This window comes from Berghia stephanieae, chromosome 3 (genome assembly GCF_034508935.2).
Source record: "Berghia stephanieae isolate SIO BIC M18660-M18661 chromosome 3, UCSD_Bste_1.3, whole genome shotgun sequence".
Taxonomy (NCBI): domain Eukaryota; kingdom Metazoa; phylum Mollusca; class Gastropoda; order Nudibranchia; family Aeolidiidae; genus Berghia; species Berghia stephanieae.
In genome coordinates, this window is record NC_088362.1 from 107000002 (window position 1) to 107026118 (window position 26117).

The following is a 26117-nucleotide window of genomic DNA, read 5'->3' on the forward strand; positions in this document are numbered from 1 at the left end:
ATCCTGACACCAGCACAGAATACACTCAAAAGTTTACAAGACATGTTCAAAACAAAAAATATAACTATAAACACATAACAGAAATGATTTACAATGAAAAATCAAACCAAATCACCAACAAAAACTAATACTAAGCATTTGTGCGTGGTGGTTGTAGTAGTAGTGGTAATGATGCGGCTATGTGTTCTAGTGGTATGATACCCGCTTTCGGATTGGAAGGTCCTGGGTTCGAGCCTTGATGGGTGCATAGTTGAGTCCTTGGAAAAGGCTCTTTACTCACAATCTCTCACTGTACTCAGGTGTAAAATGAGTACCTGGCCGTCAACAGTATTGCCTCTGTCTGAAAAAGATTGTAATATCGCCTAACGGGCGTCACGTCTTGTCCTACATATTAAGTGTTGCTATTGACCAGGGATCCCTTGTAAAGTGCTTTGAGCACGTTTAGTGGATATTGCGCGATATAAAAAAGCTCAATTAAAATTTGACTGTTTCCCTCTCAGCTAAGAACTCCAACTAGGGCCAGGACAAAACCGAGTAATCCCATTCCAAGACAAAGGCAGAAAGCAACTCAGAAACCAGATATAAAGGGATAGAGGACACAGCAAATGACCTCCTCCCCATCATGGGTTGTAAAAACGGATTAAATCCGTGTATGTGGTAGTCAGAGTCGGACATACCAGCAATAAACCATGCAAAGATAAAACAGTTGACGAGACACTCTACTGGGTTGACTCGTTTTTGGTCTTCCTGTCTTTCCTCCTCCGTCTTCCTGCACCGCTGAATGAGGCTGAAAATGTTCTTGGCACAACCAAAGCTGCCAGCCACAATCAGGTAGATTGGAATCATCCTCTCTGCATCACAGTCATCAATATAGATTGCACCTGTTAAAGAAAATTAAGATTTTCTGGTCTTGAAATAATTGTTATTGTAACTAAGAACATTTAATTATCAGCATCATCATACTCCTCACCATACTTTAAAATTGTCATTCTCAACCAGATGAAAATCCATCTTAACTCACTCAATCCTAGAGATTTTGCTTCTTTTCAAAATTGGAAAAAAAGCGTATTAAAAATTAGCATATGCATAGGTATTCTTATTCAACTAGACTCTACCATGAAAATGTAAAAACTAAAAACATACACTTTGACAGTATGCCTATAATTTGTCTTAGAAAAATGTAATAAATAGGCATGGGGTAAAAGTAACCCGGGTAAACTACTGATATAGTGGGTGTTAGGGTTGAGTGGGTTAATGCTATTACTAATTATCAAACTGTAAAACTAGATATAAATATGTGATGTTGGGCTGATTTCATTGCTGAAAATTTGATTTACAATTTAAAAAAAGAGAGTCTTAGTTAAGTTTCTATGATTTATTAAGGAGGATGCTTCTTAAAATGTAAAACGCCTGATACTTAACTCATCATAGAATCATATTGAGTCACAGATATTAATAATTATAAGGTTCAAATATAAATGTTTACTCTAACATACACTGATAATATATTTTTTAAAAAACTTTTGGCCATAAGTATGTTACTTCAAAGATCTCATATGATGATCTGTTTCTTAATAAAAATATTTTCAAACCTGAGTATTCAAAGAAAGTTTTCAGGTTTGAGAACCTCAACCTTACTTACTTACTTACTTACTTATCTGAACCAGCGACCACCTGAGCTCTAGCCCTTCGGTCTTGTGCCACGACGTAGAAGTTAGACGTCTTTTGTAGTTGTTCCAGGTGACTATAAAGTGTGTTACTGATGCTTGGATTTGGTGGGAGGAATGTGCATCTCAGGTCTTCAAGAGGTTGACATTCAAGCAAGTGGTGTGTTACTGTTTCATTGGGGTGTTGACATAGGGGGCAGGAAGGGGATGTGTCTTTTGTAATTTTGCTTAAATGGTTGTTGAGCGGTATGTGTTGTGTTCTTAGTTGAAAGATGATGCTTTGCTGGTGTCTTCGGAGCTTATTTAGAGAACCTCAACCGAGTTGCGCATCATCTTCATTGTCCAATATTTGCAGTAAATTATATCTAGCCAAAATTAAATGCATAACAGTACTGACCGATGACCCTAGAAAATGACGACTTACCCATTACGATCATAGACACCGGGATGGCCATGAATATTGCAAGCATGATTGTGAAACCGACTGGAAAGAAAAAGTAAAAAAACAATATAAAGTTTCCCATTTCCTATGCAATCTCAGGATATCATCAATAAACTCCAATGGAAAGACTACACAGTTGTTTTAGTTTATCAGATGCAAAAGATATCATCAATAAACTCCAATGGAAAGACTACACAGTTGTTTTAGTTTATCAGATGCAAAAGGATATCATCAATAAACTCCAATGGAAAGACTACACAGTTGTTTTAGTTTATCAGATGCAAAAGGATATCATCAATAAACTCCAATGGAAAGACTACACAGTTGTTTTAGTTTATCAGATGCAAAAGGATATCATCAATAAACTCCAATGAAAAGACTACACAGTTGTTTTAGTTTATCAGATGCAAAAGGATATCATCAATAAACTCCAATGGAAAGACTACACAGTTGTTTTAGTTTATCAGATGCAAAAGGATATCATCAATAAACTCCAATGGAAAGACTACACAGTTGTTTTAGTTTATCAGATGCAAAAGGATATCATCAATAAACTCCAATGGAAAGACTACAATGTTGTTTTAGTTTATCAGATGCAAAAATGATATCATCAATAAACTCCAATGGAAAGACTACACAGTTGTTTTAGTTTATCAGATGCAAAAGGATATCATCAATAAACTCCAATGGAAAGACTACACAGTTGTTTTAGTTTATCAGATGCAAAAGGATATCATCAATAAACTCCAATGGAAAGACTACACAGTTGTTTTAGTTTATCAGATGCAAAAGGATATCATCAATAAACTCCAATGGAAAGACTACACAGTTGTTTTAGTTTATCAGATGCAAAAGGATATCATCAATAAACTCCAATGGAAATGGATACTGTTTTAGTTCAGTAAAGACTCATAAACCCAAGGAAGATACAAGTGTTAGTTTTAGTGCGTCACAATAAACCAATGGAACATTGTTAGTTTTCAGAAATATCATCATAACCAGAAGATCCTTGTTAGACGATGCAATATACAATAAACATGGAAGAAACTTGTTATCAATGCAAGATATCTATAACTCAATGGAGATCAGTTTTGTTACAGTGAAAAGGATTATATATCATGAAGTAAGTTGTTGTTTTGAAGATATTAACTATGGAAAGTACCAGTTGTTTTTTATCAAATCTCATAACAAGGAAACTACAATGTTAGTATCAGTGCAAGTATTCAAACCGAAATACACGTTTATTCACAAGGATCTCAATAACTCCATGAAACTACATGTTAGTTATCAGATCAAGATATATCATAACTCATGAAAACTACACATGTTTATTTACAGAGCAAAGGTATCATCAATAACTCAATGAAACTAACATTGTTTTAGTTTATCGAGCAAGATCAAAACTCAATGGAAGCTCATTTTAGTTTATCAGATGCAAGGATTCATCATAAATCCATGAAGACAAGTGTTTGTTATCATCAAGATTAAACTCAATGAAAGATCACAGTGTTTAGTTTACAAGCAAAGATATTCTAAACAATGGAACACACTGTTTTGTTATCAATGCAAGGATATCTCATAAACTCATAGAAAGTTGTTTAGTTTGTGAAAAGGATTCATCTAAATCATGAAGCAAGTTGTTTTAGTTTACAGTGCAAAGGATTCTATAAATCCAATGGAGTACACGTTGTTTTAGTTTATAGATGCAAGGTTCTCATAACCAATGAAGACTACCAGTTGTTATTTTCAATGCAAATACAATAAATATGAAGATAAATGTAGTATCGATGCAAATTCAAAACATAAAGTCACATGTTTGACAGATGAAAGGACCTAAATAATGAACACAATGTTTTTTTATCATCAAGGTATCATCAATATCATGAAAGACTACCGTTGTTGTATCAGGCAAAAGGATATCATCATAACCAATGAAGATCACAGTGTTAGTTACAGATGAAAAGGTACACATAAATCAATGAAGACTAACAGTTTAGTTTATCAATGCAAGGATATCATCATAAACTCAATGGAAGACTACACAGTTGTTTTAGTTTATCAGATCAAAAGGATATCATCAATAAACTCCAATGGAAAGACTACACAGTTGTTTTAGTTTATCAGATGCAAAAGGATACATCATAAACTCCAATGGAAAGACTACACGTTGTTTTAGTTTATCAGATGCAAAAGGATATCATCAATAAACTCCAATGGAAAGACTACACAGTTGTTTTAGTTTATCAGATGCAAAAGGATATCATCAATAAATCCAATGGAAAGACTACACAGTTGTTTTGTTTATCAATGCAAAAGGATTCATCAATAAACTCCATGGAAAGATACACAGTTGTTTTAGTTTATCAGATGCAAAAGGATATCATCAATAAACTCCAATGAAAGATACACAGTTGTTTTAGTTTATCAGATGCAAAAGGATATCTCAATAAACTCAATGGAAAGACTACACAGTTGTTTTAGTTTATCAGATGCAAAGGTATCATCAATAAACTCCATGGAAAGACTACACAGTTGTTTTAGTTTATCAGATGCAAAAGATATCATCAATAAACTCAATGAAAGACTACACAGTTGTTTTAGTTATCAGATGCAAAAGGATATCATCAATAACTCAATGGAAGACTACACAGTTGTTTAGTTTATCAGATGCAAAGGATATCATCAATAACTCCAATGGAAAGACTACACAGTTGTTAGTTATCAATGCAAAAGATATCTCATAAACTCCAATGAAGACTACACTTGTTAGTTTATCAGATGCAAGGATATCTCATAACTCATGAAGACTACACAGTTGTTTTAGTTTATCAGATGCAAGATATCATCAATAACCCAATGGAAACTACACAGTGTTTTAGTTTATCAATGCAAAGGTATCATCAATAACCCAATGGAAAGACTCACAGTGTTTAGTTTATCAGATCAAAAGGATATCATCAATAACCAATGAAGACTCCAGTTGTTTTAGTTATCAGATCAAAAGGATACATCAAAAACTCAATGGAAACACAGTTGTTTTAGTTTTCAATGCAAAAGATAGCTACACAGTTGTTAGTTATCAGATGCAAAGGAATCATCATAAACTCCAATAAATCACGTTTTTAGTTTATCATGCAAAAATACTCAATAAACTCCATGGAAGTACATGTTAGTTACAATCAAAGAACTCAAAAATCAATGAAGATACAAGTTTTTTGTTTATATCAAAAGGATATCATCAATAAACTCAATGGAAAGACTACACAGTTGTTTTGTTATCAGTGCAAAAGGTATCATCATAAACTCCAATGGAAAGACTACACAGTTTTTATATCAAAATATCATAATCATGAAGACACACAGTTGTTTTAGTTTATCAATGCAAAAGATATCATCAATAAACTCCAATGGAACTACACATTGTTTAGTTTATCAGATGCAAAAGGATATCCAATAAACTCAAGGAAGACTAACAGTTGTTTTAGTTTATCGATGCAAAAGGATATCATCAATAAACCCCAATGAAAGATACACAGTTTTGTTTACAGATGCAAAAGGATCATCAATAAACTCCAATGAAAGACTACACAGTTGTTGTTTATCAGATGCAAAGATATCATCAATAACTCAATGGAAAGATACACGTTGTTTAGTTTATCAATCAAAGATATCATATAATCAATGAAAGATCACATTTTAGAAGATCAAAGGTATACAATAAATCCAATGAAAGAAACTGTTTGTTTATCAGATGCAAAGATATCACAATAAACTCATGGAAAGACTACACAGTTGTTTAGTTTATCAGATGCAAAAGGATATCTCAATAAACCAATGGAAAGACTACACATTGTTTTAGTTTATCAGATGCAAAAGGATATCATCAATAAACTCCAATGGAAAGATACACGTTGTTTTAGTTTATCAGATGCAAAAGGATATCATCAATAAACTCATGGAAAGATACACAGTTGTTTTAGTTTATCAGATGCAAAAGGAATCATCAATAAACTCCAATGAAAGACTACACAGTTGTTTTAGTTATCAGATGCAAAAGGATATCATCAATAAACTCCAATGAAAGACTACACATGTTTTAGTTTATCAGATGCAAAAGATATCATCAAAAACTCCAATGGAAAGACTACAGTTGTTTATTTATCAAGAAAGATTATCAATAAACTCCAATGGAAAGATCAAGGTTTATTATAATCAAGGATACATAATAAATCAATGGAAAGATACACATTTATTTATAAGCAAGGTTATATAATCAATGGAAAGATACACATTAATCAATGAAAAGGTATTAAAATCAATGGAAAGATACCATTGTTTATTCAATGAAAGTACACAATACTCAGGAAGATCAAGGTTTTATTATCAGATGCAAAAGGTTCATATAAATCCAAGGAAAACTAACATGTTTAGTTTACAGTGAAAGTACATCAAAACTCAATGGAAAGACTACACAGTTGTTTTAGTTTATCAGATGCAAAAGGATATCATCAATAAACTCCAATGGAAAGACTACACAGTTGTTTTAGTTTATCAGATGCAAAAGGATATCATCAATAAACTCCAATGGAAAGACTACACAGTTGTTTTAGTTTATCAGATGCAAAAGGATATCATCAATAAACTCCAATGGAAAACTCCATGAAAACACACATTGTTAGTATCAATCAAAGGATATCATCAATAACCCAATAAAGATACACATAAATCAATGAAAGACACAAGTTTTTATTATCAATGCAAAAGATACACAATATCAATGGAAAGATCAACAGTTTTAGTTTATCAATGAAAGGATTCATCAATAAATCAATGGAAAGATACATTTTTATTATCAGATGCAAAAGTTTAATATCAATGAAAGATACACATGTTTAGTTTATCAATGCAAAAGGATACATCAATAAATCAATGAAAGACTACACAGTTGTTTTAGTTTATCATGCAAAGGATATCATCAATAAACTCCAATGGAAAGACTACACAGTTGTTTTAGTTATTAGATGCAAAAGATATCATCAAATAAACTCCAATGAAAGACTACACAGTTGTTTTAGTTTATCAGATGCAAAAGATACATCAATAAACTCCAATGGAAAGACTACACAGTTGTTTTAGTTATCAATGCAAAAGGATATCATCAATAAACTCCAATGGAAAGACTACACAGTTGTTATTTTTATCAATGAAAGAATACATCAATAAACTCAATAAAGTACCAGTTGTTTAGATATATAATCAAAGGAATCACATAATCCAATGGAAAATACACAGTTGTTTTAGTTATCAATGCAAAAGGATACATCAATAAACTCAATGGAAAGACTCACAGTGTTTTATTATACCATGAAAAGATATCATAATTATTGGAATCAACAAAAGGTTATTAAATCAAGGAAAAACACATATTATTCAATGCAAAAGGATACACAATATATCAGTAAGATCAAAGTGTTTTTATCAATCAAAAGATATCATAAAACTCCATGTAATTAACAGTTGTTTTAGTTTATCATGAAAATCATCAAAAACTCAATGGAAGATATTTTTAAGTATATCAAAAACTACAATCAAAAACTCACATTGTTTTAGTTATCAGATGTAAGTATCATCAAAAACTCCAATGAAAACTACAAGTTGTTTTAGTTATTGATGCAAAGGATATCATAATAAACTCCAATGGAAAGACTACACGTTTTTTAGTTATCAGATGCAAAAGATATCCAATAAACTCCAATGGAAAACACAGTTGTTTTAGTTTATCAGATGCAAAAGGATACTCAATAAACTCATGGAAAGACTACACAGTTTTTAGTTTATCAGATGAAAAGGATATCATATAACTCCAATGAAAGACTACACAGTTTTTTATTATCAGAGCAAAAGGATATCATCAATAACTCCAATGGAAAGACACACAGTTTTTTTTTATGATGCAAAAGATCAATACATCAAGAAACACAATGGTTAAAATCACAGTTTATATATCAATGAAAAGAATCTATAAATCCAATGGAAAGACTACACGTTTTTTAATATAATCAGAGAAAAGGATACAATAAATTCTTTAAATAAAAGGTATTCTATAATCCAATGGAAAGATACACATTTTATTTTCATGAAAGAAACATATTCATGAAAGCAAAGTTTTTATAACAATGAAAGATACACATATTCAGTTAAGATCAAATGATATTATCAATAAAAACTCCAATAAAGACTACACATTTTTTTGTTAAAGTCAAGTTTCAAAAATCCAATAAAATAAGTTGTTTTTGTTTATCAGATGCAAAGGAATCATCATAAACTCCAATGAAAGACTACACAGTTGTTTTAGTTTATCAGATGCAAAGGATATCATCAATAAACCCAATGGAAAGACTACACAGTTGTTTTGTTTATCAGATGCAAAAGGATATCATCAATAAACCCAATGGAAAGTACACAGTTGTTTTAGTTTATCAGATGCAAAAGGATATCATCATAAACTCCAATGGAAAGACTAACAGTTGTTTAGTTTATCAGATGCAAAGGATATCATCAATAAACTCCAATGGAAAGACCACAGTTGTTTTAGTTTAAGATCAAAAGGATATCATCAATAAACTCCAATTAAGTTACACATGTTAGATTTATCAAAAAAGGAACATCAATTTTATGGAAAGACACACAGGTTTATATTATCAATGAAAGATACACAATAAACTCATGGAAGCACAAGTTGTTTTATTACAGTGCAAAGGATATACAATATCATGAAGATCACAGTTGTTTAGTTATCATAAAGGAAATCAATAATCCAATGAAAAGATACACATTTTTTATTTATCAGATCAAAAGGTATCATCAATAAACCCAAGGAAAACTACAGTTGTTATTATCAGAAAGATATCATCATAAACCCAATGGAAAACACAGTGTTTTAGTTTATCAGATGCAATACATCAATAAATCCAATGAAGACTCCAGTGTTAGTTTTCAATCAAAAGATACACAATAAACTCAATGGAAAGCAACAGTGTTTAGTTATCAGATGCAAAAGGATATCATCAAAAACTCATAAACTAGTAGTATGTTTACAGATGCAAAGATATCATCAATAAAGAATCAAATAAACTCAATAAAAATCATTTTATTATAAGCAAAAGGAAAATAAACTCAATGGAAGTACAGGTTTGTTTATCAATCAAGGATATCAAACAATAATGTTTTTTATATAGATGCAAAAGGATATCAATAAACTCCAATGAAAGATAACAGTTTTTTGTTTAAGATATCATAAAAACTCAAGAAAGCTACTTTTTATGATGAAAAGGTACATCAAACTCCAATGGAAGACTACAGGTTTATTTTATAAAAAGGATTCAAAATCCAATGAAAGACTACACAGTTTTTATTTTCAGAAAAGATATCATCAAAAACCAATGGAAAGATACACAGTTGTTTTAGTTTATCAGATGCAAAAGGATATCATCAATAAACTCCAATGGAAAGACTACACAGTTGTTTTAGTTTATCAGATGCAAAAGGATATCATCAATAAACTCCAATGGAAAGACTACACAGTTGTTTTAGTTTATCAGATGCAAAAGGATATCATCAATAAACTCCAATGGAAAGACTACACAGTTGTTTTAGTTTATCAGATGCAAAAGGATATCATCAATAAACTCCAATGGAAAGACTACACAGTTGTTTTAGTTTATCAGATGCAAAAGGATATCATCAATAAACTCCAATGGAAAGACTACACAGTTGTTTTAGTTTATCAGATGCAAAAGGATATCATCAATAAACTCCAATGGAAAGACTACACAGTTGTTTTAGTTTATCAGATGCAAAAGGATATCATCAATAAACTCCAATGGAAAGACTACACAGTTGTTTTAGTTTATCAGATGCAAAAGGATATCATCAATAAACTCCAATGGAAAGACTACACAGTTGTTTTAGTTTATCAGATGCAAAAGGATATCATCAATAAACTCCAATGGAAAGACTACACAGTTGTTTTAGTTTATCAGATGCAAAAGGATATCATCAATAAACTCCAATGGAAAGACTACACAGTTGTTTTAGTTTATCAGATGCAAAAGGATATCATCAATAAACTCCAATGGAAAGACTACACAGTTGTTTTAGTTTATCAGATGCAAAAGGATATCATCAATAAACTCCAATGGAAAGACTACACAGTTGTTTTAGTTTATCAGATGCAAAAGGATATCATCAATAAACTCCAATGGAAAGACTACACAGTTGTTTTAGTTTATCAGATGCAAAAGGATATCATCAATGAACTCCAATGAAAAGACTACACAGTTGTTTTAGTTTATCAGATGCAAAAGGATATCATCAATAAACTCCAATGGAAAGACTACACAGTTGTTTTAGTTTATCAGATGCAAAAGGATATCATCAATAAACTCCAATGGAAAGACTACACAGTTGTTTTAGTTTATCAGATGCAAAAGGATATCATCAATAAACTCCAATGGAAAGACTACACAGTTGTTTTAGTTTATCAGATGCAAAAGGATATCATCAATAAACTCCAATGGAAAGACTACACAGTTGTTTTAGTTTATCAGATGCAAAAGGATATCATCAATAAACTCCAATGGAAAGACTACAATGTTGTTTTTGTTTATCAGATGCAAAAGGATATCATCAATAAACTCCAATGGAAAGACTACACAGTTGTTTTAGTTTATCAGATGCAAAAGGATATCATCAATAAACTCCAATGGAAAGACTACACAGTTGTTTTAGTTTATCAGATGCAAAAGGATATCATCAATAAACTCCAATGGAAAGACTACAATGTTGTTTTTGTTTATCAGATGCAAAAGGATATCATCAATAAACTCCAATGAAAAGACTACAATGTTGTTTTTGTTTATCAGATGCAAAAGGATATCATCAATAAACTCCAATGGAAAGACTACACAGTTGTTTTTGTTTATCAGATGCAAAAGGATATCATCAATAAACTCCAATGGAAAGACTACAATGTTGTTTTTGTTTATCAGATGTGCCAGTCGCTTTATTTTGACTGAGGTAAGTAAGAGGTGTCAGATTGTTTAATTGAGGGCATTGTATATATCTGTTTCTCACAATTGTACCATGGTATCTGGGAAGACGTAAGTCAATTGTAAAACGAAAGCAATGAAACATTAACCATAAAGTTATCTCCAACACATTCATGATCCCTCCTCTTTTCATGCAGACAGGTTTTTTTTTTGTTTGTTTGCTGCTTTAGGTCTCTTCCAACACAATTGAGGTTATATGAGAGACCGCTGAAACAAAAAAACAAGCAATCTAACAAAAATAGTACAAATGTCAATCAAAACCATAACCTAAAGATATAAGCTAAATTATAAATAACCAAGAACAAACAGGCAGAAGATTTACAGAAAAAAAATATCCCCTGTCAAAAATACAATCACAAACCAAAGAAGCAGGATAGGCTAGTAAAGAGAAGAAGAAACGACATCACTATCGGATCGTACACCCATGCGAACATCATAGGTATATGATTCAAGGGTGATGCTCCCATCCAACCACCCGCGCAGACAGGTTTGATTCGACCATTTTTCTAAAAATATTATTATTCATTATTCGCAATACCTTACAAAGGAGCAGTCAATTTCCTTACCCATCATTGTTCTGTTTAATCGATTAAATAACGTCATCCTCTCAATCTCTCTCTCATCCATTGTGTTTTGTTGAAACCCAAAACAACCACATCCTCTTTATTAATTGAAGCTTCCATTACACTTTACTATCATCAAAAATATAAAGTAAAATTTGAAAAAAAACAAGATATAAATAAATGAAAACTTTACTAAAAAACTTACTTGTGGAGAGTATAATAGTAAGGAAAGTCTTGAAGAAGTCAACATGCCCTGCGGACGATGTCTTGGCTGCCTTCACTCTCCCATAGAGGGAGTCATAGGAAGGGGGTGGTTCTGGTCAATTAGACAATTATGAAATCATGAAACTTGAGAAAATCAAAAAAGCTCCAGAGATACAGTTGAAGTAAGAGTAAGAAATATGGTAAAAAAATATCCACTAAATGTCCTCAAAGCGCTTTACAAGGAGTCCCTGGTCAACAGCAACATTTAACATGTAGGACGGGACATGACGCTTGTTAGGCAATATTACAATTTGTCGGACACAGACAACGCTATTAACGGCCAGGTACTCATTGTACACCTGAGTATGATGAGAGAATGTGAGTAAAGAGCCTTCTCCAAGGGCTCAACTATGCGCCGGGCGCGAGGCTCGAACCCTGGACCTTCCGATCCGAAAGCGAGTGTCATACCACAAACCACATAGCTGCACAATGGTAGATATTGCCAGAAGCATAACGCAACTGTCAAAGGGCAGAGAGAAAGGGAGAAAAAATGTAATCTGCTGTAAAAAAAAAAAAAAATCTGTCTGCGATAAGAAAAAGGTGATAATTACAAACTGAAAAACCAAAATTTAATTTATACAATAATACAGTGCTACCTCACAACATGGAATAAATTCATGGAGACCAATATCAGGTGTTGTATCTGAGATTCATTTAATGCGAGATGCCATGGATACAGTTTTATTAATCTATTAAAAGGGATGTTTCATATCTTTGTCATAGCTGAGTTCCTTGTATAATCATTGCATAGGTTAATTTCAATGACAAATCCAAAATGACAATCTTAACAATGAACATCAGCCAATTATATTAATCAGTGAAACGTTAACATAGTATATGTAAATTTTTTCCCTGTAGCATTGTTTCACCAATCAGTTTTTTAAAAATGAATAATAATAATGGCTATGCTCAAGACATCAAAATTCAATTCATAAAAATACGATTATTAATTTTTTTCCTTCTGCAATGAATAAAGGCTATGATATGAAAATGACAAAAACACTGTCATTAACACTATTATAATAATCTTCATCTAATTATTATTATTATCATCATCACTATTACTATTATTATTATTATCATCATCATCATCATCAACATAATAAAAATAAACCTTTGATAAAATTTAAACCAGTATCAAATAGAAGTCACTCGTGTCGTCCCCCCTTTTAAACACAGGTTGGAATCCTTCCAATATAAATTTCAGCTCTCTATCATTTTTTTTTTTTTGGATACTCTCATATTGCAGAGAAAAGTCTGTATTATTTCTTATTACCAAGCTTTAGTATTTTATAAACCTTCCCACATTTTTGACCAATCACCTCATTGTGGTATGATGTCTAGATGAAGTAGATGCTGAAAATTTTATTGAAGATAATTTTGAAGAATAATAATAATTTAGGAGTTTTCTGTAATGGAAGAAACTACAATTATTCTTCGCAATGGAGGGGTATAAACTTTAATAACATTTTATGATTTAGTGTTTGAATTCTATTTTCAGCATTTTCGAGTCCCTGCCTCATTCTTGTATTATTATGTAGGAATAAATCAGATGATTCAGAGTAAATTTAAAACCAAAATTATCAAAATTAAGGATTTACTATCTTTGAAAATCTTTAGTTGAAAGAAATCATATCCATTTATTTAGATAAAGAATATAAATTTAACCAAAGTTCCATGTTTCAGACAAGAAACTAAATTTTCAGCAACTACAGTGTAACCCCAGGATAACGACATTGACCGGGACTGGAAAATTATGTCATTATCCAGGGTTGTCGTTTATTGAGTTTTCAAGGTGGTGGAAAAAGGGTGCGTAATGAGACCTGTGATACATATAGTGTAATGCGTGGACCAGTGCCTGAGAGAAGACACGTCCTATCGACGTTAGAATGTGAATTTTTCCTGTTTAAAAAGGGTATGCAAGTTATGCTTTCACTCTCCAATGTGTAGTGTCATTGTTTTGGTCATAAGCAGTACTCGAATGCTATTTAACAAAACTATGAATATAACAAGAAAATCAAGCACCAATATGATAATATCGCACAAGACCAGACCACAGATGCTCACATTTACTTTTAATACACATTCATTAAAATCCATGCGATGCTGATGATGAGTTCTGAATATCGAAATTTTTACTTGCACTTAAAATTAGTAGATACACATCTTGAGATATTAAAAATTTTAAAAAACAACAAATAAACAACTAAAACAAAAAAAAAACAGGGGTGTTGTTATCCAGAGGTTGCACTATAGCTCAACTCAACATAATATCATTTTTGAAACAGCAGATTATACATTAAATGATTCATTGTCAGTGAATAATCTTTAGGCATTTCAGTAAACAGTCCTTTCATTATGCAGTTGCAGTTTTGTTGATTAAACTGCCAGAGCACATGAGAACAAAGATAGATTTGAATAGGTTTGAGAGACTCTTATAACACAATTCACAGCTTCTTAGACTTGTTCAGGTCTGTTTTCTGTTCTCACAAAGTATTTGATAAAACTATAAGACATGTCAATTTTTATGTATGATATATAGTATCTAATTTATAGGTATTTACAGTAAAAATCCTTATGTCGATGAAAAGCCTACTGATTTTAAACCAGGGTTTAATTTTTTTAAAATATACATTAATGGGTGTTTCATTTTATTTTCCCACCAATAAACAGTTTATTCAATTCAAAGGCAGAGGGCCACTTCACACGGACACCCAGCCCCATTTACTCTCCTTGGACCAAAGCAAATGATAGATTGTGGATTTCTCATAAATAAAAACTGCAGGGATTTGACTAGTGACGAATGGAATGTTTCGGACAGAATATGTGTTCTTGAGCTTAAGTGTAAGATCAATTCAAGGAACCAGAATAACGATAACAAAGACGATCACGGTAAGAAGACGTTCACTATCTCAATCATAAATGTTTACGCACCAACAAGTCAACGCGCAAAACAATACCCAGAGGAAACTGATAAATTTTACAAAGACCTAGACGATACACTGAACAAAATAGGAAACAAATCAATATCAATAATTGCTGGAGATTTTAATGCCAAAGTAGGAAAACGTCTCGACAGTGACACACTATGTTTAGGATCATACTCAAAAGGAAAACGTAACGATAACGGAGAAAAATTAGTCCAGTTCTGTGAACAGAGAAAACTTTTCATAACAAACAGTGCTTTCAACCACCCATCAAGACACCAGACAACATGGGTAGGACAAAGGAAAGACCAAACCCAAGACAAAATGATAACAATACACAACCAAATAGACTATATCATATGTCGACACCGCCATAAACACTACTCAACCAACTCGCGATCATACGGTGGTACACTGCTAACATCTGATCACAAACTTGTAAAAACGAATTTCAACATAAATGTGTACAGACAACGAAGACAGAAAGGTAAAACGGCAGTCAAAATAAACACGGCAAAAATAGTAAATGAGCGAGAATGTCGCATTCATTACCAATATGAACTTAACTCAAGTCTATGGAAAATAAAGCAAAACAGTAATCCAAACAATGAATGGAAAGAGACGCAAGCGGCAATGAAATATGCGGGGGAAGAAAGTGCAGGCTCTATTAATACAACTAAGAACAAACCAAATCGAACGCCTAACATCGCTATTAACAGGATACAAAACACGAAAGACTCGGAAGAAATAATAAACCTGAAAACGGAACGAAACAAAATACTGCATTCAATTCGATCACTTACAATAAAACACAGAAACGAGGAATTAGACAAAAAAGTGGAAGACATAGAAAAGTCCAAAAATAACGCATCGTCTATGTTCAAAGCGACGAAATCTCTGAACCGAAAACCATTCGAGAACCCAAAACTACAGGATAAATTTGGCAAACAGACACACAAATCCCAACGATATCCTTGACATTGTAACTGACCACTTCCAGCAGAAATTTCACAAACAAGTCTCACAAATATCGCCCTTCTCAGGAAACCCTAGAGACCTAAACAACCGCATCACAACAACTGAAGTTAGAAATAGCATAAAGTGCCTAAACAATAACAGATCCCCAGGCGAAGATGAAATTCCCGCTGAATTGCTGAAATGCGGTACCCTCTCCCTGGATCTGAGCATTGCAAACATAATGAACAAAACATTCTCAACACACAAAGACTGGGACATAAACAGCGGTGTCCTAATTACAATACAAAAACCAGGAAAAACGAAAGGACCCGTAAACAACCTGCGCCCAATAACATTACTGAATACCATAAGAAAAACACTGTCAACTATTGTCCTCAACAGAATTAGACCGAAAATAGAAAATTATCTATCACATAGCCAAAGCGGGTTTCGCCAAGACCGAAGCACATCGGACGTTGTATGGACACATAAATGGTTGGCAGCAAAGTCACTCAAAGAAAACATATCCATAACAATAACCGGAATCGATATGTCCGCAGCCTTTGATACGATCGACAGAGGAAAACTTTTGGAGATATTAACAGAAATAGTAGACGAAGACAAGCTCCGAATAATCCGATTTCTCCTCAGCAACACAAAGATACAACCAAGGATATACGGGGCCACAAAACAGATGCAGTTCGAAAGTAACATCGGGACCCCCCAAGGAGATAGTCTGAGCCCGATTCTGTTCACAATATACTTAGAACACGCTCTGAAAGAAGTTCGAAAAGTCATTCCAAAACCAACGACTCATATTGAGAATGCAATCCCTAGAGAAATCGCCTATGCAGATGATGTCGATTTTATTGGATCAACACCAGCAAATATAGACATCATACAAAATACCCTCATGAAATATAACCTCCAAGTCAATGCCAATAAAACCGAATTTACAACAATATCGAGGAACAAAGAGGAATGGAAAAGAACAAAGAAAGTCGGCTCACTAATTGGAGACACCGAGGATGTACAAAGAAGAAAACAGCTATCAAACGCCGCACTCAGTAAACTCACCAATGTATGGATTAGAGGTGACAAAATAAAGAGAAAAACCAAACTGAAACTGTACCATGCTCTTGTAAAACCGGTACTTCTGTATAACTGCGGCACTTGGGCGTTGACAAAATCCGAAGAAGAACATCTGGATGCCTTCCATCGCACACAGCTAAGAAGGGTACTAGACATCAAATACCCCAAAAAGATCTCAAATGAATCACTCTATAAGATCACAAAAGAAAGACCAATCTCCCTTGACATTTTACAACAACGATGGCAACTTTTCGGTCACATACTACGCAGGAACAAAAACATACCAGCAAACCAAGCCATGTCGGGATACTTCCAAAAACACGGGAACCTTTTCAGAGGAAGACCGATCACAACACTCCCTGTGATCCTAAACAAAAACCTCACAACACTTGGACAAAGCATTAGTCTCATAACGGCAGGGGACCTTGAAAATCTGAGAACCCTAGCAGAGGACCGGCAATATTGGAGACACCTCACACAGGAAATACTGGAAACAGCCAAGGCGACCCGATCTTTCGGTCGAGACGCGAAAGGCATCTAAGTAAGTCAAGTCAAGGACCAAAGCAAATGATGCCCCACCTTGGAATGAAGCTGTGTTGTAATCAGGCGGGGAGCTCCCAGACACGGTGGCCACATTAGTCCTCTCAGTGTAGGCAGGAGGGTTTTCCGGGTCAGCTTCATACGCCTAAACAAAACAATAACAATTTGAAAATAAATATGACAGACACCAAAAACTTACATTTCAACCCTCCTATAAAATAAATCAAACGTTATGGGTAAAGTATTTATTTATTTTTTGAAACTGATTTTGATATTTAATAACTATCTTCATGCTCAAAAAAGATTTCAATAGAGTTAATAAAAACTGATCAAATTTAAAAAAAAATATTTGAAACAAATTCATGAATCTATTCCAATCCATTTTAGCTAATCAAAAAATCAATATATATGAAATTGTATCTAACAACACGGTTTTCCTGCCCACTTTCTTTACTTTGAAAATAAATATCTTGTGCACAAATCTTTATTAAGCTTTGGAATTTTACATGATATCTGCTTAAATAACGCATATGTTTAAAAAATTGATGTACATTTATATGATGACTAGAATGGCTTTTGATCAGGATTGCCTATCCAGAGGATAAACATAAATTTACAGAACTTTTAAGCAAAACACATCGACCTACCCCTATCTGAACACTGGATTCGAGTAAAAAGACATTAGATATGTATTTAAATAAATGACATTATAGCTAAGGGTAGCAATAGGTAGAGAGTTATCTTAACTTATGAAATTTTGAAAGTTACAAAAGTGAAAATGTGTATAACATGAAATATTTAGACCTAAACTCAAAATGACAATATTTCAAAAATTAAGTTACGCTTTATTTCTCTTTTCTTTTTTTTTCTTTTTGTAGAGAACACTAAGTTTATTCGATTTGTAAGCGTTTTCCCCAACAGTTTTACTTAATATTGTTCCACAAATAAATTGATATCTGGCAATTTTTGCAACAACATAGATCCTTTTGACCAGCGTAAACTAAACATTTTACATTTTGATTTTTTCTTTTAATGTGGAAAAGACATTATCAAAGCAATCCATTAAACCATAATTATGTTGACCTTAAACCCGAGTGGCTGAGTTTAACTTTACCCCTATATCTCATAGGAATGACCTGATTCATTGAGTTGTGTAGTTGATGAGATATATATAAAATATATATATATATATATATATATATATATATATATATATATATATAATATAATATATATATATATATATATATATATATATATAATAATAATAATAATAATAATAATAAAGTTTATTTGTATAGCGCACAATCCCGTTGACAAAACAGCTCTAGGGGCACAAAATTGTAAAACATTAAAAACATTTTTTGTACACACATCCATTTATACAAGCGCGCGCACACACACACACACCCTCACAAAGACACACACATTCACCAAAACGTGCATATGCATACAGAGACGAAAAATATCTGTTAACATGAATTATTGAATAAAATCATATCAGGACATTTGACAATAATGGCGGATGAAGGGAGAATATAATACAGCATGAGAATTTTGATGTAACAAATGTATATCTTATTAAAAGGATGTTTTATTTAATCTAGTGAACTTCTCATAAAATGAGATTTTAATTTCTAATCAAAAATATATATATATATAAAAGGGTTACTATTATGAGTCAATTCAGACAAGGCTGCATACCATCACTTGTCGAGTCTTAAGTCCTTTTTTTTAAAAAAAAATTGCTGCAGCTGCAACTGCACCAGGTAAGAGGACAAAAAACTTTTTATCATTTTATTTCAAATATTGATGACCCAAGATTATTCTCAACTTGTCAATATTCTTAATACACTCATTTTCACATAAATGAACAATCGAACACATTTGTTCAATTTCCATTCATGTTATGCGTGATAGAGTTAAACATGAACTTCTTTAGTCTCTGATGTATGATTTAACAAGTTTTAACAAGTTGAAGCACCTCTTAACATACTATCTATACTTGAATTTTAAAATGTTCTGTCCAAAACATTAAAAAAAAAAAGCAGTTGGTCAAGGTGCCCCTCGAAAAAACTGGTTCCCAGTAAACCTAGAATTAGAAACCTTTGATAATTTGATCATCAACGTATTGTCCCAATTCAAGAAGGCAAATAATAAATGTCACCATCCAATACAATGGTGTGACTGTGTGAGAGAAACAAAAGTGAATCCTAAAATAGTAACAGCGATAAACTATTGGGCATTCCTCACAAATAACACTATAAGTGAACAGCAAACACACAATGAGATAAAAGTGGGTTGCGAGAAAGACTAAATATAATAGATTATATTCATTATTCAAAAGAGACAAAATTATAATTACATAGTAACCATAATGTCCTAATTTAAAGATCGTGCATGATTCAGGGTTTTTTCTTCACTTGTATTTATTCTGATTAATATCTTAATGAGAAAAACAAAGAGAATTAAAACAATTTAAACGAGGTAAATCATAATGTTCTAGAAAAGTTGACAAGCAAAATGCTAGTCACGTTACCAGAGGGGTCATAAAAAAAATTCAGTCTGCACGCGAGTGATTCTAATCCCTTTGCTTAGGAGACAGGTGCTCTCCCATCAAATGAGCAATTGGGACCCTTTAGATTTCTCAACAAAGTTCGGGATCAATCTGTACTATCAATAAATCTAAAATCTGTGCATATTAGAGATCAATATTTTTAGATAATCTCATCAGTTAAAGCCTGAAGATACATTCTTCAATGCAGTACGACTTTCTAATGTGTAATCTGAGCTTTTATAAATTTAGCTCACTAAGTTCTGTGTCCAGTCAAATAGTCAATGACTTGCATGCATGATGGGGCTATTTCCAAGTTGGTTGGAAACATGATTTAGTCCCAAAACTACAAACTACATTGATTCAGAATTAAGTAAAACAATCTTCTTAGCAACATACCAGATCCTCGCTTCCAAAATAAGGATGTGACTCGTGATCGGTTATCATTTTTATGAACGGTTGAGTTAGATGTCGTATATACATGTTGCCAGATTTCATTCCAGTTTCTGACATTGAATATTGTTATAAATTACTTTATAACTACGCCAACGTATTTTCTAAGACCATGAGAGCAGGACATAGAATTAGAACTAAGCATGATTTTTTTTTTTAAAAGAAGCAACAAAATAAAATTTTGTACTCATCAATAAAATGTATCATCTCATCAGGATCTTTTGACAGACTGTAGTTGACCATAAAACCCAAAGTGAAAAAAATAAAAATTGAGGGAAAGTATACAAAACAACAAAATAAGATATTGGCTAAAAGCTTTTGTTTCATATATTAATAGATTAAGACAAGTTCTAACTTGTCGAAAAGACTAAAAAACCCGAAATTTAAAACAAGTTTTGAATTTAAGACTCTTTGGCAAGTTTGGGGTCATCTAATTGATCGCAAAAGTTTGACTAACCAAAATAAAGAAAAAGGTGTTTCGTCAATGTACAGCAAAATGTACACATTTGAACTATGTGAGGATCATCACAACACCACGAAACACGAGCTAGGACCAATACAACAACTTTGTACAAGGATTGAATGACTTTAAAGAAATAATATCAAAAGAAAAATACCCAAATAAGTCCTATAAAATAAACAGGCAATGAAGATATCAACCTTTTAATCCTTCTCCTCAATCTGATTGCCATATTTGCTAGTTATTCTTTTTTAAAAACTTCGTATTGCCATCTCTTATATGTGACTTATACTACTGATTTTCCTAACACATTTTACTCGTAAGAGGTGGAAATTCCTCTCAATTGTCAATGGCAATTCTATTACTGTGCTGCTTAAAATTCATTGTTTATCAGAAGAAATAGAAGCTAGAAATTTTCTTTGCTTGTCTTTTGCATCATTCCATCTAGCTGATCTTTTTTCAATTTCTAAGTTGACACATAAAAACCCAAAGGAAAAAAATTAAAAATTGAGGAAAGTATAAATACAACAAATCAAATTGCTACAATTATTATCATATTTAATATAGTAAGTCCAAGTTCTCCAATTGGAAAAGATAAAAAACCGAGAAGCTGAAAACAAGTTTAGAATAAGCCTCTATTGGACAGTATTGTGGGTCATTAATACGCAAAATCTGACTAACCTATAATAAAAAACAAGGTGTTTACCTCAAATGCTACAGAAAATCAACACACTTTGAAACTATGTAGTATATACAAGCACTCCTAAATCATCCGAGCTAGGACCAATACACAACTGTAAAGGATGAATCTTAAAGAAATAATATCGAAAATAACAATAAGTCCATTACAATCTAACAGGCATGAAAGAATATACCTTTATAATTTTGGTCAATCTGATTGTCAATGCTAGTTATCTTTTTTACTACTATTATCATTATCATTATTATTATTATTATTATTATTATTATTATTATCATTTTGATTTTGATATAGCGCCAATATCCACAAATAGTGCTTTGAGATAGGCAAATCCTGGCACATTACAGTTTAAATTTAACCTACTCTCGCCTATTTTTATTTGTAATATAGTTTATTTGGTAGTGCATTCATCTCATAAGCAAAGGACCAGGATTAGTCATAGTTCTAGTCAAGGTTTTGTCAGACCCATCATTGATGGGGGAAACTTGATCTATCAAATTTTGAGGAAGGTGCTATGTTAGACAAAAACCCTAAATAGCTTCAAGAGCAGACTAGACAAATTTTGGTCTGACCAAAGTGTTTTGTACAATTATAAATGCGCTTTAGATTGTAAAAGCGAAGAAACTTAAATCACAAAGACAATGAAGAAATAGAGTCTGGCGAAGAGGACCTATAAGGATCTGTGCTGGAAACAATCCATAAGTAGACTAGTTTCCTAACCAAAGGGTATTACTGTCTGCTTAAATAGAAACTGGAATCAACCCCATTGAGGTCTGAAGGACCACTTTTGTTTAGCCTGTACATGGCTAGCCTTTAAGATAATAGCTGTGCCATAACATTTTTACTCAGACTTTTATTATCCAATGATCTTGTATATTTGGCTGCAATTCAATCATATTAAGAGATGGTTTTGAGAATTTTTATTAAAACATTGCGGCTTCTGCACTAACATTTGTATGTGTGTTAAGATCACATGACTATTCCTGTCACAAGGATAGAAGAGGGGTTGTCTGAACAGAATATTACTTCTGTTTGGACAACTTGGTAGAGATTTCGGTAAAAGTAACAGAGAAAGAATTTCTTTGACATTACTGTGTCACCACTTTGGCCAATCAATCGGGGAAGGACGGGGAGAGTTTGACGAAAGAATGTCTTCGATTGACATATAAACAAGATCTGGCCATTAACAGCAATGTCTCTGTCGGAAAAAAATATTCTGATATCACCTCATGCCTTGTCTTACATTTTAAGTCTTGCTGTTGGCTAGGAATTCCTTGTAAAGCGCTTCGAGCATGGTTTCATGATACATATTGCGCTTTTAAATGTAAGGTTATGTTTCCTATTTTTAGATAATAGACATTCATGGACCTATAGGATTAGAATAAAAATCAAATGGTCAATTTTAATAAAAATCTAAAAGAAAAAAAAAAAAAAGAGAGAAAATAAAATTTTAAAAAAAAAGGGAAAATCAACCATTTCGCATTCTATAAAGATTGCCTTGGCCGTTCTGGAAATAAAATAAATAATCCATGAAACAAACTCATGATGTCAACACCGTTAAAGAGAATTATAATAAAAGCACTCTGCTTTTTAATTCATCTCGAGTTTCTGTTTTTGAGTGACTTACACCGTAATTCTGGAAATAAAATAAAACAAACTTAAGATGTCAACAGGAATTACCTTTTCCAACTATGAGGCAAATTATTTCACAGGAAAGAAACTATCAAGTAATGAGGCTTCAACCAAGGAAACCCCCCCCACGCCCCCCCCCCCCCTCCTCTTTTTCCAACCTGACTTCAGGTGCCATACTTATTCATTATAGAAGACTCTGCCATTTGGTCCCCCAAGTAGATTGGTTAAAAAAGGAAAAAGTCAATTTTGTTGTATATAGGTCCAAGCGAAATTTAGTCAGTGATGGTGGTGGTGAGATCAGCCAAAATAATTTTTCTTTTACATAAAAATTATCTCAACAGATGATTGCTTGATTGAGCAAATAAATGTAAAATAGAGGGTAGAAGTAGAAATGAATTCAACAACAAAAATAATTTGGAAAAAAAATAAATAGTAAAATGGTTGAAGATGGGGATTCCAGAGCTGAGTAAATATTGAAAGTTGAAATCTGACACAGAGAGGCAATGAGTGATGAAAGAAGAATACAATGAAACAATAAACAGCATGCACTGCTGGAAATGTTGCAATCTGACAATATCACTTTTGACACATATATGACACATGCCAAGTAAAAATGGATTGTTCAATGTTAAAATGGTCGAAGGTTGAAGGGTGGTGACATAAAAAAATCTACTGTAATGAACAGATGATTTCAGTTAGTCTCGCTAACTCATTCTCTGTAGAATTTTCTGCCATTAAAGTTAAAGTCAGGGGCACATGAAAGCCATTTATCCTTTCGTCCCAGTTAAAGTTAAACTCACTAAAATCATTTGTAGATTGCAATCTGATCTACAACATTTTCAAAATGTGACGCATACTCATGTGATGATTGAGATTGTAAATAAATGCATACGATAAAAATGCGTCTTTCAAAAAAAAAAAATAAAATAAACAACTATCTAATTCAGATTTCCAGTCATTCATTGTATGTCTCATTTCTCAAGAGATAAATTAAATAACCCCAAAGCAAAACAAATAAGAAAAAAATGTTGGGGGAAAAATCTGAATTGAACTGACCAATATTTAAACACAAGATCAAGAAAACAAAAGCCACGCAAATTAAACAAAAACAAACAAAAAGCAGCTTAACACATTATTGGTCTTGGTGATGGAGTAACTTACAGCGTTGTCTTTTGATATATCCGACATTTCCTGGGACATTTTAAAAGAGAATGAAAATGGAATCAAATGCAAGTTTCAATCAGGTACAGAAATTAAGTCGATAATAAAATCCAGCAGCCTTCACATGAAGGCCCGCAACCAACAAAATATAAATCTCTAGGTATTTTATTTCAGACGGCTGTTTCTATTGACTAACAAGATACAACACACTGGCTTAGGTGATCCGGTTCGATTTTGTAAAAGCATAACAAGCAAATCAGCCTTAACTTACTCTGGATTTTTCTTCAGACATTGTTATGAAACCAAATGGTTATTCGGGTCAGTGTGCAGCGGCTGCTAATCCAGGAAGGTGTGGTCAAAGCTATTATAATTAGGTAGATGAACTCCGACAGACTGGCTACTTCACTCTCTCTCCACTATCGGGTGTCGCTTTATTGATTTCATTACATTCCTACTTCCTGACTCTGATCGTGGCCTTCGTGAACTCTGAAGGCCACGCTCTGATCCTACCTTGTGCAACACGGAGTCTCCGCGACAACTCAGGATTGTCAGATTGTTTATTTATAGAAATGCCAAATACAGTTTTGAAAAAATTAGAGACGTAAAATTTACTTAATTATGTTTTAGATAAGAAAAACAAACAAACAAAACAACAACATCGTTTTGTTATAGAAATCAAAGTCTGAGTTATGAAAAGAATACAAATGCAATACAACAGTTTTGGTCTAGTATGTTTTCTTTTCCCCCTACTTTCAACGAGATATTGCCAAGTTTAGTTAGAAGGTCAATTTTTAAATCAAAAATGAGTTCATGTTATAAATGGTTAGATCAACCATTTTGTACATCTTCATGTATATCAAAGCTTAATTTCACTTCTGAATATTATTTACAGCTAGTTGAAAAAGTATAAAATTTGAGAAAAATTGCTGGATACCTTTCCCATACATCTGATCATAACTTCATGAAAAATCACCCGATTTACTTCAAATAAAGATTAAAATGCTAGGGAGCATAATATATGCTTTCAGAAGATGAAAAAAAATTGCAAATCCAAAACTTTCATCTTCCGATGATTATGGCAGAGAACACGTGAGGAAGACCAAGGCAAAAGTGTCCACGCGTAATGCCCTCCTTGGAAAGCTGGCAAACATGAACTGGGGAACTGACCCTAAAACTCTCAGGACCACAGCATTGGCCCTCAGCTACTAAACTGCGGAGTACTGCTGCTCAGCTGTATGGGCCCGATCATGCCATGCCTCCAAGCTAGACCCCGAGCTCAACAACGCCTGCCGGATCGTAACGGGCCAGCTGAGAGCAACACCATTACCACTGGTCTACCGTGCAGCAGGAATAGCCCCACCACACATCCGGAGGGAAACTCATGCCCAAATACAAAAATACAAACAGGAACTGGACCAGAGACACCTCCTTCATGACCACAATTGCCCCAAAAGCAGGCTCAAATCAAGGAAAAGCTTCCTCACAGTAGAGAGCCTTCACCCAGACCACTCAGCATTCTACCGCCTGGACAAATGGGTAGAATGGGACAAGACAGCAAACGATGCCCTCCAGCCCCCAACAGAAAAGCTCCCAGC

At 33.1% G+C, this 26117-nt stretch overlaps 1 protein-coding gene across 2 annotated transcripts in view; it reads right to left on the reverse strand.

Moving 5' to 3' along the window:
* LOC144969105 (transmembrane protein 272-like) overlaps nt 1-25024 on the reverse strand; it is a 30993-nt gene extending 5969 nt beyond the window's left edge. The window contains exons 1-5 of one of the 2 annotated variants that reach the window (XM_078908164.1): nt 24794-25024; nt 17602-17707; nt 11988-12098; nt 2092-2151; nt 678-881 (exon numbers count right to left, since the gene is read on the reverse strand). In XM_078908164.1, the coding sequence (XP_078764290.1) occupies nt 678-881; nt 2092-2151; nt 11988-12098; nt 17602-17707; nt 24794-24814 (502 nt within the window). In that variant the 5' untranslated portion in view covers nt 24815-25024. Of the gene's footprint in view, nt 1-677; nt 882-2091; nt 2152-11987; nt 12099-17601; nt 17708-24522; nt 24684-24793 lie in introns of those variants that run through there. The other variant, XM_078908163.1, reaches the window with a different exon arrangement.
* Between the last annotated feature and the right edge of the window lie 1093 nt (nt 25025-26117).